This window comes from Dioscorea cayenensis, chromosome 5 (genome assembly GCF_009730915.1).
Source record: "Dioscorea cayenensis subsp. rotundata cultivar TDr96_F1 chromosome 5, TDr96_F1_v2_PseudoChromosome.rev07_lg8_w22 25.fasta, whole genome shotgun sequence".
NCBI classification, from domain to species: domain Eukaryota; kingdom Viridiplantae; phylum Streptophyta; class Magnoliopsida; order Dioscoreales; family Dioscoreaceae; genus Dioscorea; species Dioscorea cayenensis.
The window spans coordinates 31290261-31302096 of NC_052475.1; the positions used below are offsets into that span (position 1 = coordinate 31290261).

General features: G+C 36.8%; 2 protein-coding genes across 6 annotated transcripts; one reads left to right on the top strand and one right to left on the bottom strand.

The window, feature by feature from the left end:
- Positions 1-2185: 2185 nt before the first annotated feature.
- LOC120260606 (dof zinc finger protein DOF3.1-like) lies at positions 2186-3186 on the top strand. Its single transcript, XM_039268114.1, has one exon. It carries the CDS (start codon positions 2436-2438, stop codon positions 3096-3098), a length of 663 nt encoding a protein of 220 aa, XP_039124048.1. The 5' UTR covers positions 2186-2435; the 3' UTR covers positions 3099-3186.
- A 1553-nt stretch (positions 3187-4739) lies between these two features.
- Positions 4740-10497, bottom strand: LOC120260984 (cleavage and polyadenylation specificity factor subunit 6-like). Of its 5 annotated transcripts, none has more exons than XM_039268615.1 (3): positions 8527-10497; positions 6756-6828; positions 5211-5507 (listed from the first exon to the last, which is right to left on the bottom strand). In XM_039268615.1, exon 1 carries the CDS (start codon positions 10403-10405, stop codon positions 8648-8650), a length of 1758 nt encoding a protein of 585 aa, XP_039124549.1. In that variant the 5' UTR covers positions 10406-10497; the 3' UTR covers positions 5211-5507; positions 6756-6828; positions 8527-8647. The 5 variants fall into 5 exon arrangements, with proteins under 5 accessions (XP_039124551.1, XP_039124549.1, XP_039124548.1 ...); XM_039268614.1 differs by having other exon boundaries at positions 6756-6837; XM_039268617.1 differs by lacking the exons at positions 5211-5507; positions 6756-6828 and adding an exon at positions 4740-5155.
- Positions 10498-11836: the final 1339 nt, after the last annotated feature.

The window sequence follows — 11836 nt, forward strand, 5'->3', positions numbered from 1 at the left end:
ACTCAGTTTGACAAATTTGGCTTTTCTTTTTGTTTCTTCCTATCAAAGTACTCTTATGATTAACATGCTAGCAACTTAGGTTTCTTTTAGCCAACGACCTTCGGGTCTATTGGTACACGGGTCGCCGATAGAGCTCTCACCGAGTGGTGAGAGTTCGATTCTCGATCGATCAGACATTTCGAGAGTTGTGAATAGTGGTTGTGACTGGGCGTGGTTCAGCGCACGTGACGTGCCCCATCCCCACTGTCAGCGTCCCCGGCCTCCAATGGGTTCGCCCCACTCCTCTTTCCCAAAAACTTAGGTTTCTTTTAACACAATTTTTATAAGTTTCTTATGGTCCTATTTACATATTATAGATGGAAGAAATTATTTATTTTTGTTTCGTATCCTTTAGATTTCTTTGGTTTTAACCGAATACATCTAGATAGAAAGTCTCTACAAAACTCTAATGTTTACTAGATTGGCTTTAGTTTTATATATATATATATATATATAGTTTAAATGACGAGCAATGAAGACCACTTTTCCGGTCCTAACTATTAGTGGAATATCATTCGGAAAAATTAAATTTTAATCATATGCGAGAACATATAAGTTTAAATTATAAATTTAAATCTTCTTCTCATGATTATTAATGTTGAAAAATTATAATGTAATTAAAATATAAAACTAAAATCTCAAAGCAAAATTGAGGTATTATAAAATTGGTTGAACAACATGAATGCTTTAGTTCAACTCTATTATGAGCAATAATTATGTTTAAATATATATATATATATATATATATATATATATGATTTTGAATATGGTGAATAAAAGGGGATTTTCTCACCAAGTGCTTGGCACATTAGATACAAGATCTTTTTGATTGATTTTGTACCATATTAGTTATTTAGAAATATCATTTACATTACATTTGAATTAATTAAACATAAAATATATGCACATACTCAATGCAAAATTAAGTTCAAGAAAAATTTTATTCAGCCTCATTAATCCAACCACAAATACTTAATTTTGACATTAATGGCTAAAACATTATGTATACATGAATATATTTGGTGTTATATATATATATGTGTGTGTGTGTGTCACATAATATTTGGAATCAACCTAAGAAAATATATGAATGTTAGTCTATGCAAGAAGGCTACATAGAGTAGATAAATAGGACCAAGTCATGGAGCCATATCATGTCATTTCTTCTTCTGAAAACAAATATATCAAGTTGGATGTTGATGTGCTGCATGTCTTATTAATGAAATTAATTAATATTTACATGAATATATAGAGCTATGAGCCTATGAGCCTAACTGTTCTGATTTTTTAATAAGCAATCAAAATAATAATAATATAATAAAATGTAGAGCTATGGATTATGTTTATGAATAAACAAATAACTAAATTATTAATATGGAAATAATTATTTATAGTATAATTAAGATTATGTGAAAAATATAAATTTCATCTAAATTGATATAAAGAGACATTGTAAAAATTGATATAATTTACACACATAATGAATTTGATATGAACTAGTTATTAGAGTAACTAAATTGTATCAAGATATAAGGTACGTCTAAATATTTTAATTGAAAGCATTAATGGTAATAATTTGTTCTTTTTCAAAATCACCAAATTATTTTTTTTTCTGTAAAATCACTTAGAAAAATAAAAAAACAAAAATCAAATATGTATATATATATATATATATATATATCATATCATAATAAACAAAATAAATGGTGTTGTATGGAAGGAAACTAGAACTAACAACCATCTACCAACCTTGTTGACCATTAGCCACCATCATATCATCTGTCCATATGCTAGATTAATTAATGTATATTTTTATTTATTTTCTTTTTTTTTGCAAAATGTAAATATTTATTACAACCAATAAAACTTAACTAATTCGAACTAATTTTTAACATATTATTAAATTCTATATCTCTCATATATTAGTCCCACAATTAATTGCTGTTTATGTCATTCATTGAAATAAGTATAAATATCACCCTGTGCCATATAATATTAGATATGCTTTCCAATAAATAGGATTATTATATTTAATATTCATCAATTATTAATTATTATAAAAAATTTCCCTTGATGCTCAGAACACAAATTTAAAAAATAAATAAATAAATAAATAAAATATTTAATATCAGAATGGCAAGTATGTTAGTTGACAAGTAATTTAGTAAAATGAAGAGGGGTATAATCGTAAAAAAGCAAGGAAGACGACAAGAAGAGAAGGATATGAACGAAGATCACGAAACAGTGGAAGATATTTGCGAGTCGAGAGCGTGAAGTTGCTTCTCTCTCACGCTTCCATTATCTTCGCCGGAGATGACGATCATCACCGCCGGAGCTCACCAGAAGTTTTCCGGAAGCTCATAGGAACGATCTCTCTGTCCGATCGATCGCGAGGAATGCAAGACTTGCAAGCGATGATGTTGCAGCGCCGATTACGAGGGTACGAGCCGCCGTCTCAGCACGCCGCCGCCGTAGCGCCACCTCCGCCGATCAAGTGCCCCCGTTGCGACTCCACCAATACAAAGTTCTGCTACTATAACAACTACAACCTCTCACAGCCCCGCCACTTCTGCAAGGCTTGCCGGCGGTACTGGACTAAGGGCGGCGTCCTTCGCAACGTCCCCGTCGGCGGTGGCTCCCGTAAGAGCTCGTCGAAGCGTAGTTCCTCATCCTCCTCCAAGAAACCCTCCGCTGTCGCCGACAGCGATCGCCGCCGCCCCGTTGTCTCCCGATCCAACAGCGATGCGTCTTCCCTTTCAAACCCTAACCCTAACCCTAACCGTAGCCCGCCACGTCATCCGGAGCCGGATCTGAACCCGGACGCCGGTGGTTCTCTCACTGGACTCATAGCAGCGGCAGAGAAGCAGTCTACGGTGGGGATGGGGTTTGGGTTCAGTGATCCAACGGCTGGGATCACGGATCTGGGACCGAGGATGGTTGGCGGTGAGATCAACGGCTTGGATTGGCCGGCGCCGGTGTTCGAACAGGGAGAGTTCTGGAATCAGGGTCAGTGGAGCGAAACCGACCCGAACCCCGACCCCTCTCTCTTTCTTCCCTAATCTCTCCCGCCTCATTAATTACAAACTATTATTATTAATTATTAATTATTAATCAATTCTGTGTATTTTTATATATATATATTTTTTATTTATTTTGGTTTCTTATTTACTTGTGTGTTTGGATTTGGCTAACTTTTTTTATTTGTTGTTTATATTTATATAAATTAATAATTAATATTTCAGTTTGATATAATGGAGGTCAATTGGGATAGTGCTTGCTGTGGACTATTGCGTGCCACGTGGTACTTAACACTCTTGCATCACATTGTGATAATAATATCGCATTATTTAGAAGGTTTATTATTATTATTATATACATACATATTGTCTTCTCTGAAGATTTTATTCCTGATATCCTGATTTGTATTTACTTATATTTTTCAATTAGATATATTTTTTTTATAATGATTTTGTAGTGGTCATGTGAAATAACAAAACTACCTTTGTGAATATGAGCAGTTGTTCTTATCTCTCAATTGTTTATGAGACAGACCCATGTGAATTAATAATTCTTATGCTCGGTAATCGTCCTGAGAAGAGATCTTTGATTTAATTAAAGTCATTTATAGTTGTTGCAGTGTATATAGCAAATGATAGGATTAGAATTTAGAAGTCTAGTTATGTTTGCTTGTTTTAAGGCAGTAGAGAAATGGAATATGAGTATATAAAATTAATAAAGCAAAACATATTGTTTTTCAATTTAAGAGATGGTTGATTGTTCTAATTGTATGTCCGTTACTTCACAAGTACAAAAGAAAGTCTAACTAGTAATTTCAACACTCGTTGAGGAAGTGTTGTTTTATACGGCAACAGTGGTGGTAATAGTTGTTCTCTATGTGCTACCAAACTAGTCCTAGCTTTTCACTTTTCAGCTCAGTTATGAAAAAAAAAAAAAACTAGTCAATTTGAATTTTTCATACTATGATTTGGTGAGCAAATAATTTCAAATTTGAATTTTTGTATATGAAAAAACACCCCCAGTATGTTACTCAGTAAATCATTAAATCTAAGGACCAAAAAGAAATAGATTTTTCAGTGGGACGAGATGTGTAGTTGTTGCACCAAAATATAATAAATGCCCCCTGATGAGTTCTTTGACGACTCTGGGAGAAATAACAAAGTTACAACAACATATGACATTGATTTCTCTGGAGAATTAACAGAATTCCAAAAGCATGACACAGAGCAAACAAGATTGCGGCTATGAAATTAACGTCAAGAAGTGGTGGTATCTGACACAAAAATAACAAAAGTCAAACATCTCAATCCAGCAGGAAACAATATTCAACAGATTTGACTTTGGACGAACTGAAGCAGACCACAAAGAAAATCATATATATTTTTTTTCCCATTCAATCAGTACTTGTTAACATTGAAATTGAAGATGGTGATACTTCACAATAAGAATTAGCCTTAAAAAAATAAGTCAGTATTTATCATATAACTAACTACTTCACAATGAGAATTAGCCTTAAAAAAGAAGTCAGTATTTCTCATATAACTAACTACTTCAGGTACATTGAAGGCATTAGTTGAGCCTCTGTTGTTATTCCTGACCTTTCCCATAAAAGCTAATCAGTCTCAACAACTCTTCTATGAGATGTATAGTTTCATAAAATGAAGATTTGTTTCAAAAAAATAACAAATTGGTACACAAAGAACAAAACATCTGACAATCCAGCAGTCCAAAATTTTAAAACAATGATACAATCGCGCTGAGCTCGTATTCTGGCAGAAAGAATAATCACAGTAAGGACGGGAAATAACATTACTTGTGCACAAAGCTGGTTGTAAACTATGGAACAAAAAAATTACACCTCAATTTACATCAAAGACGCGCAAAAGGATAGAACATGACAGTGAACAATGATTAGTGAATGGGGGAACTGAGATACAATATCAGACCACCAACATGAACATTCCAGTGCACGATGAATGATCCACATGAAGCTGAAGGCCATTGAACTTGGTTTAAAATTTCTCTCAATCTGATGGTACAGTGTACATGAATAGCTCAAGAGGTGAAAAATGCACTGGTCACCCAACCTAACGCTGCCCTAAACAAGTGGAATGACCAAAAACCCACTTGGTTATATTACAGTACAAGACAAATGAAAAACAAAAAATTTGTTGCACTGAAAGTTACAAGACATCGACAACAACCACATTGTACAATTCCTGATTAAGAGGGGTTAAGAGAACAACAAAAGATTCATCTAACCTAAAACCTCTTAGAGGAACAGTAAGAAAATAGAAAATAACAAATTTAGACAACACTTGGCTGCACAGGAAATCAAATCGAGCCATAGCAACATAAAGTATGCACCAATGCTTCCAAATATCCCCCCAATCACAGTGCTAATGACCCGACAACTTCCGCAGCGGGACCAAGGGCATGAGAATGATCTCCTATAGGGAAGCCATATAGGAATCAAATTGGATGCCGAAACTAAAAGAATTAGAATAATGATAAAAACTGTCATAGCAACACACAAACTGAAAGCAGTGCATATTAACTAACAAAAGTGAGCTACATGGCCATCCTAATCAAGTTACTGATCCTCATTAACAATGAATCATAATATACTTGTTTAAAACCATTTACTTGAAATTAAAATGAACCGGTATCATCTTCATAATATTAAGAAAAAGAAGGAACAAGAGAATACAAAACCTAGAACAACAATGAAGTTTATTAGTGGAAGCAATCTAATGTTGTTAAAGTGTTGTTCAACACACCCCTCAACCCCCATGCACCAAACAAAGACTTATCCAAAGGCCTAAGAATCTTACTAAAAATGATCAATTTCATCTGAAAGGTGTATAAGCGTGAAGGCTCACAACATACATCATCCCCCAATCCTAAACATTACTCATGTGACATGCCAATGCCATAATTCTGGACCTACCTAATGCATATCAAATAATATAATGTCAAAACATGAAATTACATAAAAGCCTTTCTATAGCAGTAAAACCTTTCTCTTCCTCCTCAGGTAATCAATCCTTTCCCCTCTTACGTATTCTAGTATCCAAATAGTCTTCTCTGCCGCACTAAATTGAAAGTTCAACATTTTAAAGAATTTGCAACTTGTAGGAACAATCAGCCAAGCATTAAGTCTCACTAAATTTTAAACTTATGTCAGCTTAAACACCATTGCATCCCAGTTTGCTACCTACTTCATTAAAAACTTTCAAATATTTATTGCACTAAACTGTTAGTTCTTTGGCTTGTTCATAAGATGATTTTAGACTACTGTTTCCAACAACCAACAATAAGCTTTTCTTTAAAATACGAACAATAAAAACCCTCTACGTTACTATAAAATAACAATAATGGATAATGACTAAATCTCTAGAAACACCTAAAATATCTAAATGGCTACACAAGCACACTTAACACATTCTATATTAATGGGAATGCTTCTATAGACTCTCATAATTTGCAGCTGATTTTTCATAATAACAGACTACCATGCACACTCAAAAATAGGATAAAAGATTAGATTAGCACCACCCGCAAAAAGAAAAAAAATGTAAACTTCTTGTATCAATTATAAAACAAACCCATCAGCTATATTCACAATATGGAGAAAGGCTTCCTTTTCTTTGAGGAATTTAATCCATAAAAATATAACGCCATATGAGATCAAGTACCTTTCAACCATCCCCTCTGCTTAAATTTTGCCTTCTCATATCCCATCCTGACCTTTTAGTTGATCATAAGTAACTACAATAACTATTAGAAAAGGTTGAGAACAAATCAACATATAATGGTGTCAACATAACAATGGGTCCAAGTGAACAAAAAACTATCCATTTCATTTTTTTTTTAAATACTCCTCATCTACATGGACATTAATTAATTACTTGTCAAGATTGAATATTCAAAATTAATGCAAACCTTTTATACAGTAGAAGACTGCAAGGCTCAGTAAAAATCAATGAAACAAAGAGATGATAATGTTAGTCAGTGTAACAATTTATGCACGTGAAAGACATCGCAAGTAAATAGCAGACCAACAAAAATAATGAGAGAGATAAGAGCTAGGAGGTAAAAAAAAAAAAATCAAGAAATACATCAAGAATAGGTTTGAACTAGGTTCCAGGTCAGTGCCATACTGTGAGCAAGAGATCCAATGAGGGAAACCTAATCACATAAGTCATTCCATTAAATAAGTGCAAGAAACGACCAATCTGCATATCCTACTCATTGCGAAGGAAAACATAGACTTTTTAACAGGGCACCACATAAATCATTCTTTTCTTATACATAATTTGTCAAAATGGCAACCTAACTACGAAATGCAATGCAAGTGCTTTCAGTATACAACCCCTCTGTAGGCTTTGTCACAGAAAGCTTTTTCATATGACAAATACATGCCAAATAGGAAAGCAAGTGACATGTACAATTTAGGGATAGAATAATTTGTTTTAAAGTTGAAGTATCACACAGCCTCTTGAATGACTGAATATCAAACTTTGAGATACAACACGAAACTTGGCAACTGCAAAATAAGGTTCGCTTAAAAATCTGTACACTGACATATAATCCAGATTATACTGAAAATAGACATTTAGGGCCTTGTTAAAAAGAGGGAAAAAAATCGTTGGAAATGCGATTAAAGGCAATTATCAGATTATTTAAAGCCTTCTTGCTACATAATTCCTAAATTAATAAGTTGGAATCCCCAAATAGATTTTCTAAACCACTAGTAAGCTGTTACACTAAAACACAGCAGCAACATAGGATGTCTCCTTCCCACTTTGACAAAAGAAAATGTAACAGTACATAAATTCTGGACCTTGTATATTTCTTTTAATTAAGAAGTTTTCTAAAGAACAACTAGGAACACAAACAAAGTAACACACGCTTACTATATGTCAATTTGATACCTTATGTTAATGACACAGATGCCAAACTGAACTTCTTGCAAACACAGCAAAAAGAGAGAAATTAGTCAATCATCATCAAAACTTGAACTTTAAATATCAAAGATTTGCAAGTAAAAATCATCTACCTGGACAATTTCTTGAACTGAAGGACCCAGTGACCACACACAAAACCCTCCAATTGCCCATATGCCACTTGAAGAAATACAGAATTAAAAAGAATAAAGCATTGCTTAAGACAAGCAAAAAAGGCTATTTCTTTCACGGGTCACCAAAGGCAATCAAAAGTTCAACCCAAGGAAAACCATACATTGTAAAGAGGCCTTGTAATAGACACAAGCATAAAAATCAACATCAAAAAACCAACCAAATTAGGAAACTGCAAAAACAGCCATGAAAAACTATTATGCTAAGATGTCACCTACATGCACAAGTTCCAACATTCAAATGTCATCCAGTACAAAAAGTCACAAAGAGGAACATAAAAACCAAACAAGCACTGAAAACAGAAAGAATGGCACTCAGAAGGCCTAACCTTTCATACAAGTGGCTACAACAGATCCTCGAAAGCATCATCAGCAGGAGATGATCCACAGGCAGCAAGTCAACAAAGATGGGAAAAAAGAGGGAGCTGATCACCATCAAGCTTGGCCCACTTATTCAGGGGATAGCCGACGCCTCTTTGAATGCTCAACCTCCCGAGACTTACTCCGCCTAGACGACCGCCCTCTCTCCCAATCATCATCGCGCTCCAATTCACGATCCCTGTGTCTATGGTGATCTCCATGCCTATCTCTGTCATCTCGATACCTATCACGCTCCCTGTCCCTCTCTCTTTCCCTCTCCCTATCTCTGTCCCTCTCCCTCTCCCTGTCCCTTTCTCTCTCCCTGTCTCTCTCCCTCTCCCAGTCTCTATCCCTCTCTCGACCCATTTCCCTTTCATCCCTATGCCTTCTCTCCGGGACATCATGCCCCGACCCCAAATCCTTCTCCCTCTCATGCCTCCTCTCAGGAGCACTTCCTGACCAATCTCGTTCTGCTGCACGGTCCTTGCCATGGCTCGCCTCACCATACTGCTGGTCTGAAGCAGCATCCTCCCCATAACTTGACTGCTCCTCCGCTCCCCACCCGCCCATATTGGGGTCTGACCACATTCCAACTCCCGCCGGCATTCCTCTACCAAAGAAAGCAGGGTTCACATGCGGAGCCACAACAGGTGGGAAAGAAGGTAACATCCCAGGGAATGGCGCGCCCACTGGTCCTGGAAAACCACCATACCCACCAGCCATCCTGCCCATGGCTGCACCATACCCAGTAGGATCAAACATTGCTCCTGGGTGCATAACCGGAGGTGGTGGTGCCACCATACCACCATTCCCCATAATTCCCCGGCCTCCAACAGGCCCCATTCGGTTCCTCATATTTCCCATTGGTCCACGGTTGCCCATCCCACCACCTCTCCCCCAATTCCCACCACCACCACCTCTTCCAAAGTTCCCACCCATCTGCCCACCACCGCCGCCGCCACCACTGCCACCACCACCACCAGTCCCCCGACCCTTCTGGGTGTTTGCAGGCTGCTGTGACTGAGCCATCGGCTGGGTCCTGTTTAGCTGAGCCTCCCCAAGCCTCCGAACTCCATAAGGCGAAGCGAACGCCACGACACAAGGCCGACCATTGAACATATGCCCATGCATCCCTTCTTTGCACGCTGCCGCTGCCATCGGATCAAAGAAGTCCACTTGTGCGTAACCCTTCGACTTACCACTCGCTTTTTCATCATAGAATCTCACCTCCTTCACTTGCCCGTACTTAGCGAGCTCCGCCTCAAGCTCCGCATCCGTTGTCCACCAGTGAAGATCACCCACAAACAAGGTCGTCCCTCCTCCACCACCGCCACCAGCTCCATTCGTGTTCCCCACCGGCCCTTGCCTTTGAAACCCGTCATTTCCAACGTTTACCTGAAACCCACCTCCCGCAGCGCCGCCTAAGGCGACGTTTCCAGCGAACCCCTGGATTTCACCGGGTCTGACAAGATTGACGGCAAGATCTGGGCGGACTGCCGTAGGAGGCGGTGGAGGACGGACCTGCTCAACAGGGAAGCCCCCAGATCGTTCGATAGCCTTGGATTCCGCTACGATGCCGGGGATTTGAACCTTCTCCTGGGGCTCGTTCACCGGAGGGGGAGGAAGAGATGGAGGCGGCTCGGTGCGCTTATGGTCCTCGGGCACCGGAGGGCGGTGGGTCTGGTGAAAGCCCTCGCCGACGTTGACATCGTTGTAGAGGTCATCATAATCGTCGTCCTCGCCGTAATACTGTTCCTCATCCTGTACGGCCGAAATCGCCTCACTCCGATGGAACCCTCCACCGCCGCCGCCGCCACTACCGCCGCCGCTGCCGCCGCCGTGATCCATAGTTTTCTCTAGCTAAGCTAGGGTTTGCAATGTATAAAACCCCCCGTTTTGATCCGTTCGAGCATTCTTGCAAGAAAGCCAATTTGTTTTTCTTTAAAAAAAAATATTTGCTTTTTTTTTCTTTTTTTTCCCAGGTATTTATAGCTGTTTATTTTGCAACTCGAGAACTTTTTACTTAAGGTGGTCTATCACTTAAAATCAATCTCTGCCGTTTATTTATACTAGAGATGGTTACTGGTTAGTGGAGTTAATGTGCTAATTATGTTAGTTAAAAAGAAGGTGCGGTTTAGAAGATCCGAGAATCGAATGGATAAGGGTGTAGTATGATTCTAGCCGTTAGATTTGATGTTTAGTAATATCTGATGATGCAAAATGAACCGTTGATATAACTGATAATCAGTGGGACCCTGATAAGATTTATTGTTGGAAATGTATTAATTAATGCTAATCTTAATTCAGCAAGATTTGATTTTGTTTTTCTTTTGGGTTTCGTTGGATAACCCGGTTCTTCATGCCAAACTAAGGGGGTGTTCATTTCACTATAAGTGAGAGAGTCAGGAAGTGAGAGAAGTGCCCTAATACATGCATCATTGGAAGGTGTAGGGATTTTACTCTGTTACCCTTGTTATAATTTTGTTTAAATAATTATTATTCAATGTTTTAAATGAATAATGTGTTGACTAAGTGGAAGAAGAGATTTAATTAAGTCATCAAAAACAAATGATTTGGAATTTATTATTATTATTTTTATATATAAAAGAACACCCGCTAAAATTTTTATAGAGTTTTCAATAACTCCAACCCCACTTAATTTAAAAAAATAAAATCTAAACAAGGTTTGCTTTTTTATACAATATTTATGTGTGTATGTACAAGCCTAAATAATAATAATTTATATAATTACGTATCAAAAGCACTTAGATTTATATTTTGTCTAAATTGTAAGATTGAATTTATTAAAATTAAATTTCCAAATAATAAAAATTTCATGTAATTTTCTATCAAAAAATACTTGGACTTACATTTGGATAAATTACATAGCTGAGTTTATTAAAATTGCACGTCTACACAAGACTATTTTCATGCAATCTCATATGAAACGCATATATTGTAAAATTAAATTTATTAAGATTCTAATCCTGCCCCTCAAAGGGGAAAAAGATTACTTTTATATTATTTTTATAATAAATTTATCAAATTTCAATAATAAAACCAAATATAGTTAATGGTTGCTTTCTTTATTGGTTTTCTAATTATTTTCATCCGCATCATTTTAAAACTTAAACCCAAGTGAATTCAGAATGTGGATTCACATTGTTCATTGAAAAGAATTTTTTTGTTATAATCCATGTTAACATAATTATATCAGTAAAAATTACTAAAATATGACTATTGTGCAGATCAATTTTAATTACACTAGTAGCTTAAAAA

What these genes read in the sequence shown, in the direction of transcription:
- LOC120260606 (XM_039268114.1), top strand. Translation starts at nt 2,436, where the DNA reads ATGCAAGACTTGCAAGCGATGATGTTGCAGCGCCGATTACGAGGGTAC.
- LOC120260984 (XM_039268617.1), bottom strand. Translation starts at nt 10,405, where the DNA reads ATGGATCACGGCGGCGGCAGCGGCGGCGGTAGTGGCGGCGGCGGCGGT.